General features: G+C 37.3%; 1 protein-coding gene across 1 annotated transcript in view; it reads right to left on the bottom strand.

Annotated features, from left to right (window-relative positions):
- The window catches only part of sgpl1 (sphingosine-1-phosphate lyase 1), a 35,349-nt gene extending 20,118 nt beyond the window's left edge, over positions 1 to 15,231 (bottom strand). The window contains exons 1-3 of the mRNA XM_088917530.1: positions 15,052 to 15,231; positions 2,590 to 2,755; positions 170 to 237 (exon numbers count right to left, since the gene is read on the bottom strand). Coding sequence (XP_088773656.1) covers positions 170 to 237; positions 2,590 to 2,755; positions 15,052 to 15,063 — 246 coding nt within the window. The 5' untranslated portion in view covers positions 15,064 to 15,231. The remainder of the gene's footprint in view (positions 1 to 169; positions 238 to 2,589; positions 2,756 to 15,051) is intronic.
- Positions 15,232 to 15,487: the final 256 nt, after the last annotated feature.

Raw genomic sequence — 15,487 nt, forward strand, 5'->3', positions numbered from 1 at the left:
ATTTATTCTTTTATCATGTTGTTCATTATTTATGTGTTAAAATTATTTTCCATGCACATTAAGGAATAAACATTTTATGGAAAAACATAAGAATGATATATAGGCAAGATACGGAATTAATGAGAAATATTTTAAAGAAAATTCATAGGAAGATTTTAAATAAACATACTGTGGCCCCAACAAAAGGAATTTTTCTTATAATCCTAAAACACTGCTTCTTTATTCTTGATGTCAAGCCTGCAATGCAAAGAAAAGTGAATAATTAATTTGAAAACATGTATCTAAAAGTCAAGATCATTCACGTGACTAACACCACAATAAAACCAACCTTTATCCCTTTAGAAGCTAGTTTAAAGAATAGATAAATAATTGCATGCACCTGATAAAAGCTCCTGTAATGATTTTAAAAAATCTAACATCTAGGTGAACTTGATATATGCTATACGCAATTTTTTATCTAAAACGATCAGCATTACAGTTAATAATCTTCATAAACATGTTCTCATGGCAGACAGAACAAAAGAAATATAATCAATTTCTCCAATATACGAACTGGAAACCTAAACAGATATACTGAATTACAATCCCTTAACATTTGGGTTCATTCAAACATAGCAAACACTTCTTAAAAAAAAATAAGAAGGATACATGGTAGGAAATAGTTAACAAAATGACCTGATAAGAGTAACTTAAAAATGCAGATGTTAAATACTGGATAAAAATACATGAGACAAAAGCACAGATTTCCAAAGCATCTTGGAGTAACAAATTTAGCCTTCATTTGTGTGTACTTTCAAAACTTGGCAATTATATCAAAAGATGAGCCAAATTTCCAAACCAGTGTTTTCTTCAATAACAGTAATAACATACTTTAATAACCAATAATAACCATTATTTTATGGTACAATATTTCAGTGCCGTCCCAATCTTCAATATACTCATCTATGTAAACACCAAGACTAACAGCTACCATATACTGCAGCTTGAAGAACATCAACAATTTATTTCAGATCAAAGATCTTGGTGACTTAATCTTCACACTTTGAAAAGACTGTCAATTATTGCTCTAGTCACCAGCTTATGACTCATTTAATATTAAAAAATCAGGGATATTGTGCAAAATTATATGCATTCTTCCATTAAAACACAATCCTTGGATTTTGATTTCTGAGACCAACACAATGTTGAATACTAGTTTCCAGACCTGTCCTTAGACAGGAAACATGTTATAGCAGCATTAAACTCTTTCCAAGGTTACAGTAAGTGTACAGCTTGTTTTTATCCTTCCAGACCTGCTTAATTTAATTATTTGATTAACTGGGGGGAAAAAAAACTTTGTTTCTGTATAAAACATATACAGGTCCCATATTAAAATGAACTTCATCCTTTAAATACATCCACTAATTTATGTATGAAACTGAAAAATTATTACATACATTATATCTATTGGAGAAAACTCTGTTCATGATGAAGTGTGGGCTTAACAAGTGGTAAAAAAATATCATCAATTATCATAAAAAATATCAAGAGTTATACATATTTTAATTATAAAATATAATTCCTCACATTTACATAGAACTTTTTTATTCTGAAGGATCTCAGAAGGCTTTATACTGTATATAGTAGCGGAACCACTTCATTCATCAGGTGAAGGAAGAAAGTGCTTTACCACCTGAATTAAGGGGCACTTTAGGTGGGCCAGGCAGTACAAGACCAGAGTGAAACCAGCATTGACATCCTTCTCTTATGAACTGTACTACGGAATCTCTAACATTCAGGCAGTCTGGACCATGGTTTAACATTTCAGCCAAAGGACAGCATCTCCACAGCACAGTGCTCCTTTGTCACCATTCTAATTGGATACACAACAATCGACCATGTACACTGGTTTGGAAACTTTGGAAAAGAATGCCTCCAACTGGCCCAACATCACTTTTATCCATCCCAGCCCTGCCTGGTTTCTGAGTTCTGATGACATAAGCCTAGAAGGTGACAAAATTACTTTTTCACAATTAAGCCGACTCTATCAGATGTTTAGCTGCACATTGTCAAGAGTTTTTAACCAGGCTTACAGCGTGCAAGTGGTGATAAGCAAATCTACCCCTGATTTTTTACTGAAATCTTTTTTTCCATATTTTCACATTAAAGATGTGTGCATCTATGAATCATAAAGGGAGATCTATGAACGTTACCAAGAACCTCTGTGTTGCTGGTTTTTGCACGGAAACAGAAGCATTTCCAATTATAAAGCACCGACAATTCCCACAGAAAAGAAAACATACATTTGCTATACTGGAGTCTATGATTAAACACTGGGGAAAAAAACCATACTCGGCACCACGCATGCTAAAGAATGCAACAGAACATGCAGAGTTGGTTATAACATTTTTTTCTCATTCATCATCTTGGATTCTAAAATGAAGAATATTAATGAAATCAACATTAATTATTGAAAATATGTTTTTCAATAGATCAAAAGTAAATATTTTAGGCAACTGAACAGCTAACTTTAAAGCAATCCCCAGTAGCCACAATATGTCTATAGAAAACTACTCCTTATTCCAAACCGAGTGTGACCTCTGTACTCACTCTCCTGCTGAAAGAGGAACCCGTGGAGCCAAACTGCCAGCAGAGTAGAGCCAACTGTCACCCCGATGATCTGCCAAGCTTCCAGCCCTTCGCACTTCGTATTCACAAACTTCCGGCCTTCTTCCAGATACATCAGAATCATTTCTTTATACACTTCCAAGGCAGTCTGGAAAAATGTAAGGGGTATTGAAACATTTAAATTAATGCACTTCAACTTTCTTAAGGCGATAGTGTATAGTTCTTCAGACACAGCCGCAAACATGACAGGGACCTGCGCCTGACACAGGCTAGCTTTTGTGGAAACTTTTTAAATTGGATTCATTGCTTAACGTGGCAATCAAAGCACATAACATTACGATTCTTTAAATACTCTTTTCCACCATCTTAGTAGGTTTCCTGTCAGCAGTTATTGAATACATTTTTTTACTTGAAAATAGAATAAATGCTTTTAAAAACGTTATTTAAAATTTTATCAAGAGTGGTATTTTCCTTCAGATGTTACAGTGCGAACTAGAAAAACACTATTGAAAGCAACACAAAGAGGAATTCAGTAGCTCAAACAGATGGAAAAAAATGACACCAATCTGGATTTGCATCTGAAAACTGTTTTCAAGGAAGGGTTAGGCAAAGGGTTGACTTTACAGTTGTTTCACATCTTAAGTACATCCACTGTATTTATTGCACACACATATGATAATGTATGTGTTACTTGCAATATGGCAATTGTAATGTATTCATACATGAGACCAGAGTTAAACAACAGAAAAAGTAGTAGGCATTTACAATATTTGTGTAGTGTAAAACAGTCTTACAATAACAAGATATGCATTCACTTAAACTCATAATATTGCTTTTCACCAGTAAAATGTTGATTCTATCAACAAAAAGATGGTTTGCCTACACTGGATCCATACAATGTTTGGAATAACCTTTATCCTTGCATGGTGTGATATGTAACAAGAAAGATAACATCCAAATACACCAGATAACAACAGTTTCAAATTTACCAAGCAAGCATGCAAAATGACTCATTAGATAATTGCCTTGTTTAGATAATTTAAGAATCATGATTCACAGTCTAGATTAAACTAACACCCAATTTATTTCACAGTTAAAACGCATGCCTGCCAAATCCAATCCAAGCTAATCCTATATTGTTAAAAGTTGCATTCCTTATGGCTTTCAAATCACATTACATTTAGAATGTAACATCCAATTATATAAACACAAACACTCAGTTTGTACATTCACGTGTAGGCTAAATTTATAGCGATCTACAAGTGCAAACTTTGTGGATCTACAAAGTAATTAAAAACAGACACCACTCAAGTTAATTCATTAATATATCTCAGAAACTTTAGAAATGGGATGTTTGCATATAACATTTAGCAACTGCCTTGAAGGGGGCCCATCGTGCAGTGCAGTCATTTGTTAATTAAGTCTCTTGCTCTTGTTTTAACTGACCTTCATTTCAACTGCAGCACAAGTCACAGCAAAGGACAAACATCAACTAAGACTATATTTAAACAAAAGTAAGCAGCTGAAGACCCATCAAGAAAAGTAAATGGAAGTTGGTGATATTAATCAATTATGAGTAAAAGAGGCAACTCTTATATAACAAAGCAGAAATCAGGCAAGGTCAAAACAATTAACTACAGACTGGTTTTGTCCCCATTTGGAACAACATAATTAACAGAAGGACAGTCAGGGCCACTGATGGACAAGATCAAATGCCAAGTTTCTTAATGTTTGTAATGCATTTTTAAAGACGAACTCTTCAAAGTGAAAAATAACCATCTATATTCCCCCCTTTCTCTCTGTGAGTGGTTTCTAAACCTTTACTATAAACATATGCAAGTACTTTAGGTCTATTTATCAGGAAACACCCAACCTTACCAAATGTGGAACCTATAGCTTTCTTACGAGGACACACTCATCTGCATGCTCAAGACATCCTGATCAATGTCTATACAACAAAGTTAATTATATATGAGGAAGCAGATGGCAGATTTAGACACTTGCATTTAAACAGAGAAAGACCAGGTACAATATGCTTATGTTGCATATCTGTCACAAAATGTAAGTTTCAAAAATAATTCCCAAATGCATTAAATTTATAACTATCAACATTTCAAAAGCACTATGCTTATAGTAGCAGTTTCAACTGAAGACTCATCCATAATTTAGAAATACTAATGGATGTATTTTTTTACGAGGATTTCTAGTTTAGAGCTCATATTCACCGAGTTCTCTCATAGAATGTTAAAAGTGGAGCAAGATACTGTTTCCCCCCCCCAGTGAGGGCAAATTAAATATGGTTACTTAACTGATAAAAGGCCCAGTATCAACAATGCTGATTTTCTAATCCACTTCATCTACCAAATCCATGGAAAAAAATAGCTAGTGACAGACTAGCAGGCAGAGGTCAAAGCAAATAGAGTTACAGGGAGAAAAGCATTTTATGAAGGGGAAACACATAAGAGAGTCTCTGGGACAGGAGGGCAGATTTTAAGAAATTAGTATATTAAAGATGTATTCACATACTGGCCCGGTTGAGTAGACTTCAGGATTCACCTTTCAAACGACGACAGAATTTAGCATGATGCTGCAAGTGGAGATCTAATTGTACCTTTAAACTAAGAGAACGTACAACACTTATAAAACACACCTTGATTTGAAGTGAGATCAAAGACCTGATCTGAACCACTGTGTGCAGTCCTTGTTGATCCCTGCTCTGTTCTGACATGTTCCATATAAGTGATATGGTTATAAAGACGAACACGTTTAAAAACTTCTAAGACATTTTGAACAAATAAATGTATGGTACCTAAAATATCAAGCAATAATACTCTGACAGGAAACGAAATTGAACTTATATTGCCAAAGAGTGCAGCACTTCAGAACACGGTGAGCAATAGCACTAGGAATATGTCTGAAATTAATGTTTTGAAGATTATATATATACACACTTTTGTCTGTACTGTATATGACAAATGGGTAAATTATACATTCCCAACAAGAGAAGGCTACAGTATCTTGCACATTTTTCTCATTGTGGTGGGCTAGATGTTTATTGATCCAATAATTTTATGAGATGTTTCATAATGGGTTCTGAAAACTGTTGAAATGCCTCTACAGTAGAGAGCTTTTATCTGTGTAATAAATATTGCATCAGATACACAAAATTAGACTGAGTACAGACACAGACATTAGAGTGACTAATGTCTCTGTGTAATGGGTTTCAAAGTAAAACTCCAAACATACACAACAGACTGCATTAGTCCCTGTCCGACAGTCATATGCACTTCTGGGAATCACACTGATACCACACAAATATACCTATATATCAAGTGCATATGCAAACTCAAACTATCGATGAAATATTTTTTGTATACAAAATGCTGACTGAATAAGACTCAAAGTAGCTCAAAGGTCAAGCTTAGATGTGTCCCTGAGAAATGAACTTTATCCTGTCTTTCAGGAGATAAATTGTTCAAATAACATTTTGCTTATCATTAGCAATTGATGCCAAAAAGGCATCTAACCAGTAAAGAGTTACTTCCCTCAAAACCAACAATTTTGCAAGTGAAACTGCAAGATTTTTTGTCCTTTTTATTGACCAAATGGCCAACTTTCATTCACTGCCACTTCTACCCCTAAATTGTCTTTTGATTATTTTGGGAACACAACATATGGACAGCTAGGAAATGAATCCAGCATTTTGCATGGGCTTGGGGGGAACAAAAGTCAAACTTAAAATTACGTCAGTCTTCTAATCCGTGATTCCGTGTAAGATCCCTCTTCTCAGTTTGCAGCTGATAAAAACTGAGAATTTTGTAAACCATAAAACTGGGATCAAAGTTTACTATGTAGCCCATCTAGCCATAGTAATCTATGTAGTTTACAATGCAGCCTTTCACGTTTCAACAAGTCGCAACACATAACCATCGTTTCCTAGACAAAAACTAAAAACAACAAAAGCTTCACACTTTTAAATGTTTGCTAACTGAATTTCCCATTGTTCCTATTATGTCATGCAGATATTTTTCAGAGATTTTTCAATACACAGGGACGTCAACAGAACAAAACCTGATGCGTTTCAACAATGTTTCTGAGTTAGACTGTTGGAGTTGTTAACCGACAAGTTTGCTTACGGTGAAAAAGATCACAGGCTGGTCTGCATTACATTACCCCGGCTTGAGCAGGTTCTTTTTTTCCTTTTCCACAGCAACCGTCTCAGATTAGACCGGCAGTGAACAATAGTCATTGTTCACATAACAATAATCAGCTAGCATGATCAACTTTCTAGTCAGCACAAGGGAAGGGTGCCTCTGGGAATGAACAAAAACTACAAAGAATATAAATACTGAGGCCTTGAAAGGGCGTTGTCAGAATACAGGCAAAATCTTAGGGAAGCATATAATTGGGTATCTGGTATTCAGGCAAAAACCTCCCAAAATATTTTTGCCCCCGTGTCTTCTTAAATTTGCAGTGCAACAGAAAAAAAGTTTGTTTTTTTTATTTAAACCCAATAGCTTTTCCCTACCAAGTCATGAAAATGCTGGTCTAAGTAAAGGCTTCACTAATTAGAGATTCATAAAATCCTTTTATATTGCGGACAGTACGACTCTGATAAAAAAGAAACGCCACATACTAAATTACTCTCAGTATCCCATCTATTATCATAAGCAAGCTTGCCAAGGTCTTTTCTGCAGTCACTAGGCCAAAATCCCACAAAGTTCAAACTCTTCTGAATAAAAAGATTTAAATCCATCAAAAACATTCTGAACTTACACAGCTTGGGACTAATTTTGTTTCATGCAAGTTTCTAATGAAACGTACAGATTTTGCAACATGTCTCACAAAACTTTATTCAAAAGTTCTTCATAGACTGTCTCATCATAATTTGTGTACCAGTATTTCTTTATTACTTATAAATCTTAATCTTAAAAAAAATACAGTGCATTTAAAACCAAGAACAGGGGGCCCTACTTTATTCAAACGGTTGTGGGAGTGTAGAACTAAGCCATGTGGTTGTAGTCTAAGCCCTAGTTTCCTTCAAGAAACAGCTGGATGAGATCCTTGGATTAATAAGACACTAACAAAATAATAATAATAATTGCTTACACTTATATAGTGCTTTTCTGGACACTCCACTCAAAGCGCTTTACAGGTAATGGGGACTCTCCTCCACCACCACCAGTGTGCAGCCCCACCTGGATGATGCGATGACGGCCATAGTATGCCAGAACACTCACCACACATCAGCTATCAGTGGGGAGGAGAGCAGAGTAATGAAGCCAATTCATAGATGGGGATTATTAGGAGGCCATGATTGGTAAGGCCCAATGGGAAATTTGGCCAGGACACTGGGGTGACCCCTACTTTGGCCAGGACCCCTACTCTTTTTGAGAAACACCCTGGGATTTTTACTGACCACAGAGTCAGGACCTCGGTTTTACGTCTCATCCGAAGGACAGTGCCTATTAACAATAAAATGACCCCATCACTATACTGGTGTATTAGGACCCACATGGACCGCAGGGTGAGCGCCCCCTGCTGGCTCCACTAACACCTCTTCCAGCAGAAGCCTTAGCTTTCCCAGGAGGTCTCCCATCCAGGTACTGACCAGGCTCACACCTGTTTAGTTTCAGTGGGTTGCCAGTTGTGAGCTGCAGAGTGATACGACTGCTGGATAGGTCAGATGGGCCAAATGGCCTCCTTTCATTTGAACCATTCTTAGGCACGTCACCTGAAAGTTCTGACTCTGGTCTTCTATGAAAATAGGCACCAACACAGCATTTACCACATTATAATGACTTGAGAACAAAGGCCTTTCACTTCAATTCTTGACCATAAATAGTAAAAGATTACAGTTTAAATGCTACTATCTCGACTCTGAAAAACAGCCAGTTTAATTTTCAAGGATGCTGCTAACAAAAAAAAAATGTAACTTCCATTACAATGCTAATATTCTACCATACAGTTACAATAAATACAAATATAAAATGCCTTATAAGGTTGATAACTATAAATTGCACAAAGGTTTCCTAGTCTACTGTTTTTTTCCCCCCAACAATCAAAGCTTGTTGATTCAATTTCAAATTAAATCTGTTTGGTAAAAGAAGTTAAAAAAAACAATTCACTGGTTACAGAATAAAGAAGGTGGACACCTTGAATCTTTTTCCAATCGATTCCATGTTTTTTTTCTGAAAACAATTACTTTTCCATTCTTAATGACGCAGCAGGTTGCAAATTATTCAAATGTTAAAAAAGAGTGACTTCCAAAAGCTAAACTAAAAAGAGGCTATCTCTTGATTAACCAAAGGCCTATAAACTGATCATGAAACTCAATTTCACTTTAATTGATTTCTTGACTGTCTCATATTACACAAAAAATAGATATTCAACACTATGCACGTAGCTTTGTTAAACAGAACTGTTCCCACCTAGACACCTTTGCCACTGTAATCAAATATACTGTGTGCATGAATAAATATTACTTTTGAATTTCAGTAAAATTTTGGTGTCCCAGAATTTACAGCCCTAAATCATCCCACTGAGACATATTTGAAAACAATGTGGGCTTTGTGTGAGGGACAATTCCAGACCTGCTTTATACAGCATAGGAATATGAATATGTGAAGTACCACAAAACACATTTCAGAGCCGGGGGAGTGAGTTTTCTTCCATGGCTTCAAGATGTTGTGGATTCTGCCATCCACATGTTCGGTCTGGCTTTGGAACACACGGATGAACATTTGATGGTTCAGGATCAGGACAGTCAAGTGGGTAGGGAAGCAGCACACTGCGCTGTAACCAGTTCTTTACTGGGTAAACTTTGACACTGATGGTGAATGCCCCACAGTGATTTGTGCATGTTGCTGGTTCTAATTTCATTAGCATAAGTATTCACAATGTTAGATTTTGTTACTATTTTGCTATCTGCATTGAAGTGGGTGACAAGAACATCCTTTGGATTCTGGAATAAAAATGCAGCACCTGCTTCACTGTACTGTACTGCACTGCTGGAGAAGACTGGCATATTCACACATTTCAGCAAGTAATATTGACAGCAATTCACACATTGTGGAAACCTAAACCTTTAGAGGGAACTGTAGCATAAGGCAAACATACCATGACCTCTATATCCAATACACTTGTCTATCCTCATTTCACAAGGAACAATATGACCCAATAAGAAAATGCATTTAGGAATGTGCAGAAGAGTTAGGCAGAAGAAACCTTGGCTCAACTCACTTGGCTGAGGGCTTATTACCTGGCTGCAGGACAAGGAATAATCGCCCTTAAAAGAAGTACTGCAGAACTAAGTATTAAAATGTAAGAAATAATGAATGGTGAGTACTTTGAACTGTTAGGCATTATATTTCGGAAATGAAAGAGAATCTGCAAAATAGTCAAGTAACCAAAAATAGTAGCAGCACGAACTGCCAATTGGTGGTGGACACTGGTGAGGAATCTCAGAGTGTGTAAAGATTTGGAGTGTCTTTATTTATCATGGAAATGTAAAGTTTTTTTGGACTTTGAGTGCCCCCAAAAAGCAATATTGACGGCGCTGTACGGTTCCCAACCGCTATGGAAGAATCCGAAAGGATGAGGCCGGGAGCCGCTATAGACCGATTGTGAAACAGTATCTATTTCAGACCCAGAAGAACTGCAAGATTTTAGGGTCACAAGACCTTCATTTAAAGCTACTGGACATGTCAACTTTGTGAGCTAGACATTCTGTCTTGCCCCCATGATCACATACATGGTGTGCTCAATGGTTGTGCAATACAGATAATAGTCATTTCGATGGTGCTTGACTGTCATAGAAGCTGGGAGCCGAGGGCAAATGGACATGGCAGTTACGTATGTGGAGGAAGTGACAAGGAGCTTCTGCATCCAAAGGAATCAGAGTTGATAGGACTTTGATGCCCCCAAGATGATGATGATGAAGTGATCTCAGGCAACCTATGACCTTGAAGAGGAACAAGGGTCGGGGAAGGGAAGGAGGCAAACAAGATGCGAGATTTTTTAAAGAATAAATAAAGCAGTGAAGAACAGGTAAGAAATAATCGTAGCAGCAATGGTTTTCATGCACTCGGTCTATGCAGAAAAAAGAGAGAGGTATATGCTCTCCCATCCATCCAGGACATTCATGACAGATGGTGCTTGAGGAAAGCTCCAAGCATCATCAAAGACCCCACACACCCCAGCTACAGACTGTTTGACCCTCTACCATCTGGAAAATGGTACCAGAGCATTCGGGCCCGGACTACCGGACTCAGCGACAGTTTTTACCTCCGCACTATCAAACTATTAAACTCCCAGCCTCTCTCACCTACGATCTGAACCTCACAGTGCCTTCTCTCTTACCAAAACTCAAACACACATTGAAATCTACCTCCACCTCACATGTCAAGAAGCTCACTCCCCATAATTTTCTATCCTTTATTTCATTCTGTTGATGTATGATTTTGCACATCTGATGTTGTTTTGCACATTACCTGTTACCTGGTGTTGTTTTGCACATTGCCTGTTGTCTCTGTCTTTCTTTTCTTATACAATTGTATTGTTGTTGTTGTTGTTTTTTCATACTTCTTTCTGTCTGAGACCTAGCTAAATAGCATTTCATTATACCATATACCTGTATACGAGTATAATGACAATAAACTTGAACTTAAAAAAATACCTACAGTCATAGAGCGTCTAAGCTCAGCAATTTCCACAGACCTGGTGCTACACATGAGGCTTATTCACCCATTGCACAGTGCCTGGTCTTCAGCAAAAAAAGGCCTGAATCAGCACATCTCACATTAAGAGCCTGAGAATACTGATTCAGTAAGTCCTTAAAATAACTTTAATGTTTTAATGCTACTTCTACAGAAAGCCAAAGCCATTTAGAGAGGACAGGAATTAGCCAAATGTTGCAGACACCTACTGTACATATACTGAAGCCTAGGGGAAATCCTGCGTATATATTGGGAGTTTTTTTCCAGATGACTTCTTAACACAGGCTATCTGTTTTAACTTTCTGCGGTATGTTTTTGAATTGTTTCCAGCTCTTGAAAGATTGAATATGATCTGTAATTGGTATGAACCCTCTTCCAATCTCTTGAGTTTCATAACTTTCCTTATTCAGACATGTTAGCTGAAATGTTACCAATTTGTTCACTTAAGAAAGAAAAAAAGCTCATTGTGGGATTGTTTCATACATATTCTTTTACGACATAACAGATATAACATAACATAAGTTGGCATATACAGTGGTGTGAAAAAGTGTTTGCCCCCTTCCTGATTTCTTATTTTTTTGCATGTTTGTCACACTGAAATGTTTCAGATCATCAAACAAATTGAAACATTAGACAAAGATAACACAAGTAAACACAAAATGCAGTTTTTAAATGAAGGTTTTTATTATTAAGGGAAAAAAAAATCCAAACCTACATGGCCCTGTGTGAAAAAGTGATTGCCCCCTAAACCTAATAACTGGTTGGGCCACCCTTAGCAGCAACAACTGCAATCAAGCGTTTGCGATAACTGGCAATGAGTCTTTTACAGCGCTGTGGAGGAATTTTGGCCCACTCATCTTTGCAGAATTGTTGTAATTCAGCCACATTGGAGGGTTTTCGAGCCTTAACCGCTTTTTTAAGGTCATGCCACAACATCTCAATCGGATTCAGGTCAGGACTTTGACTAGGCCACTCCAAAGTCTTCATTTTGTTTTTCTTAAGCCATTCAGAGGTGGACTTGCTGGTGTGTTTTGGATAATTGTCCTGCTGCAGAACCCAAGTGCGCTTCAGCTTGAGGTCACGAACAGATGGCCAAACATTCTCCTTCAGGATTTTTTGGTAGACAGCAGAATTCATGGTTCCATTTACCACAGCAAGTCTTCCAGGTCCTGAAGCAGCAAAACAGCCCCAGACCATCCCACTACCACCACCATATTTTACTGTTGGTATGATGTTCCTTTTCTGAAATGCTGTGTTACTTTTACGCCAGATGTAATGGGACACACACCTTCCAAAAAGTTCAACTTTTGTCTCATCAGTCCACAGAGTATTTTCCCAAAAGTCTTGGGGATCATCAAGATGTTTTCTGGCAAAACTGAGACGAGCCTTTATGTTCTTTTTGCTCAGCAGTGGTTTTCGTCTTCGAACTCTGTCATGCAGGCCATTTTTGCCCAGTCTCTTTCTTATGGTGGAGTCATGAACACTGACCTTAACTGAGGCAAGTGAAGCCTGCAGTTCTTTGGATGTTGTTGTGGGGTTTTTTGTGACCTCTTGGATGAGTTGTCGCTGCGCTCTTGGGGTAATTTTGGTCGGCCGGCCACTCCTGGGAAGGTTCACCACTGTTTCATGTTTTCGCCATTTGTGGATAATGGCTCTCACTGTGGTTCGCTGGAGTCCCAAAGCTTTAGAAATGGCTTTATAACCTTTTCCAGACTGATAAATCTCAATTACTCTGTTTCTCATTTGTTCCTGAATTTCTTTGGATCGCAGCATGATGTCTAGCTTTTAAGGATCTTTTGGTCTACTTCACTTTGTCAGGCAGGTCCTATTTAAGTGATTTCTTGATTGAGAACAGGTGTGGCAGTAATCAGGCCTGGGTGTAGCTAGAGAAATTGAACCCAGCTTTCCAAAGATGTGATAAACCACAGTTTATTTATGTTTTAACAGGGGGGGCAATCACTTTTTCACACAGGGCCATGTAGTTTTGGATTTTTTTTTCCCTTAATAATAAAAACCTTCATTTAAAAACTGCATTTTGTGTTTACTTGTGTTATCTTTGTCTAATATTTCAATTTGTTTGATGATCTGAAACATTTCAGTGTGACAAACATGCAAAAAAATAAGAAATCAGGAAGGGGGCAAACACTTTTTCACACCACTGTAAATAAATGTGCCAACTTTTAATAAACAAGTTAAGGAGAGATTGCAGAAAATGCTGTATGCCGAAGTGGTTGGAACAATACATGTGAAGTAGAGTATTTTTGAGAGCAAGGACTTATTGGAGAAACAAGTAATCAAATAATAGGCTCACCCAAGGGCCACTAGTTAGCATCAGTGACAATCCCAAGCCCATGACATTGAAAAATTTTGCTTTATCAAACAAGGAAAAACAAATGAAGAGTTAATTTAGTGGTCCCTACATAAGTTTTATTCGATCCATCATGATGAAAGGTTGCACTTAAGTCCAGAAGGAGACGTAATTCAACTGGGCTCAGTCAGTAGACATCAGTAAATTATTAACTACCTTACCTTCAGTACTGTCTTTCAATTCAAACACTTAAATGCACACACTTGCTTTTCTAAACTGTGCTCATCTTTCATAAGCGTTTTTCTGTTTTTGTAAGAATGCCACTTTTTGGGACGTTAACTAAACAAAAACCGCATACAGTGTGTTTTACAGAAGCACTCTTAATGCAGTACCTTTATGTACTTAAACTGTTTACACGTAAGATGCATCATATGATTTAAGCGATGTCTGTTACTGAAACAGTTCCACGCACTGGCTTCGTCCTTGCAAAGGGTCAATTCTTTTACATTTCGTATAACTAAATAGTAAATTCAACTTTTTGGTATGAGATGACGAGGTGATGAGATATACTGTATCTGTACAGTCTCTGCAGTGCAATGCTCGCTTGCATCCTGCTGCCGTCAGAGACCTTACCAGACTAACCCAAGAAGTCTTTGAACAAGCATTAGGATGGGAGTGGAAAAATAAGGCGTCTCACAAAGTGATCTGATGAACAATAACACAAAAAAAACTTCCTACCACCTTTCCTGTCGGAGTAGTCGTTAACAGTACACAGGCACACTGTTCCTTTTAAGTGGCTTTATTTAGGGAATTCTGTTTTTCCCCTTTTATGAGGAAAAGCTTGGATGGTAAATTCAGGCATAAATTAACAAATAAATCACAGGCGGATAGGTGAATGCTGACGTCTGGTTCTCAAAGTTTTCCATACAAGTTCTTACAAGACTCACTAATTAGAGTAACATTTGTCATCGGTTACCCTTCTCAAAATGTTACTAAAGAAGCCTCTAGTTGTTTTGTGTTAAAAATAAAAGTCGTTTATTCCCATACATTATTTGACCTAAGACAGACATTACAGAAAACAACCTTCCACGCTTACAAAAAACTACAGTATCATAGTTACAGAGAAAATGTAAAATGTTAAGTTCCCTTTAAAGCACAGCTGGTTCGTGCATTGTATAACGAAATAAAGTCCACTATGGCAACAACAAGGGTGTTGCAAGACATCTGAATACCCGACTCAAAGACGACCTTGTAAATTCATCCTAAATATGTCGACATTTACGACAACAAAGAACAAAATTGACTGTTTCCTCCGTCACACTGCTTCTTTGTCTGTTCAATCAATGTTCTTGCTTGTTCGCTAAATATTTCAAAAAGGAAATAATGCATAAAAAGTCACTTGTCAGTTCATACACTTACCGAATAATCCATGCTTTTGCTTCTCCGGCGTTTACAGATGTAAAAAAACACAGCGCTTTCACAATTGTTGGTATATTGATCAGATTGTTTTCTGTTTTGCTGTGTTAGAGAGCTTGCGTCTCCCTTCTGCCTCTAACTCAATCTTAGCTCAGGAAGTCAGTCACACTCGTGTAAAAGCAACCTTTTTTTCTGACTAATTATAATATATGCAGGCCGGAAGGTTTATCATGTGACCTCGAACTTTGGGACTATGTCTGTGTGGCGGCCATCTTGAGTGGGGGCATATAGTGTGCTTTTTTAGAGTGGTTGACCAGGGATATAAAGAGAACTGCACCAGCCTTAGCATTAACTCTGTTTTTTCAATTTATATTTACATCAGTGGGAATAGTGCACAGGGACATATTGACAAATTAATAAATAGGGACCAGAAAAGTGA

Source organism: Atractosteus spatula, chromosome 5 (assembly GCF_055471065.1).
Source record: "Atractosteus spatula isolate fAtrSpa1 chromosome 5, fAtrSpa1.hap1, whole genome shotgun sequence".
NCBI classification, from domain to species: domain Eukaryota; kingdom Metazoa; phylum Chordata; class Actinopteri; order Semionotiformes; family Lepisosteidae; genus Atractosteus; species Atractosteus spatula.